Below are 633 nucleotides of genomic sequence, written 5' to 3' on the forward strand. Positions count from 1 at the left end.
GCCGCAGCTCACACTCGCCTGCTGCTGCAGCAGCTGCTGCAGCATTTCCCTCTGCGGGGGATCTAAATACGGCAGCAGGAAACCAACGGCCTGCAGCAGCAAACCCAGCAGCAGCAGCAGCATAAACAAAAACATAAGCTGCAGCAGCAGCAGCAGCAGCAGCAGCAGTGACGGCATGAGCAGCAGCAGCACAAGGAACAGCAGTATATTCTGCAGCGGAAGCCTATGCAGCAGCAGAAATAGCAGCAGCAAGAGAAACAGCAGCAGCAAGAGATGCAGCAGCAGGAAGAAAACAACGGCAGCATAGAAAGGATCAGCAGCAGCAAAGGGAGAAGCAGCAGCAGCAGCAGCAGCAGCACAGGAGGCAGCAAAACATGCAACAGCAGCATAGGAAGCAGACGCAACCTAAGCTGCAGGAGCAGATGCAGCAACAACAGCAGCAGTATACAAATCAGCAACAGCAGCAGCAACAGCATCTTCATCATCATCAGCAGCCCAACAACAACAAGCAGCAGCAGCAGCAGCAGCAGCAGCAGCAACAAACAGCAAAAACACCAAGCAACAACAAAAAGCAACAACAACAACAAGCACCAACAAAAACAAGCAACAAAAGCAACAGCAGCAGCAGCAGCA

The 633-nt window shown here is 52.6% G+C and overlaps 1 protein-coding gene across 1 annotated transcript in view; it reads left to right on the plus strand.

The window, feature by feature from the left end:
* Positions 1-374: 374 nt before the first annotated feature.
* EMH_0002540 (uncharacterized protein) overlaps positions 375-633 on the plus strand; it is a gene marked incomplete at both ends in the record, with an annotated part of 381 nt that continues 122 nt past the window's right edge. The window contains one exon of the mRNA XM_013496037.1: positions 375-631. Within this exon, the coding sequence (XP_013351491.1) occupies positions 375-631 (257 nt within the window). The remainder of the gene's footprint in view (positions 632-633) is intronic.

The sequence above is a fragment of the Eimeria mitis genome, genomic scaffold, assembly GCF_000499745.2.
Source record: "Eimeria mitis Houghton genomic scaffold, Emh_scaff188, whole genome shotgun sequence".
In the NCBI taxonomy this organism is placed as follows: Eukaryota; Apicomplexa; class Conoidasida; order Eucoccidiorida; family Eimeriidae; genus Eimeria; species Eimeria mitis.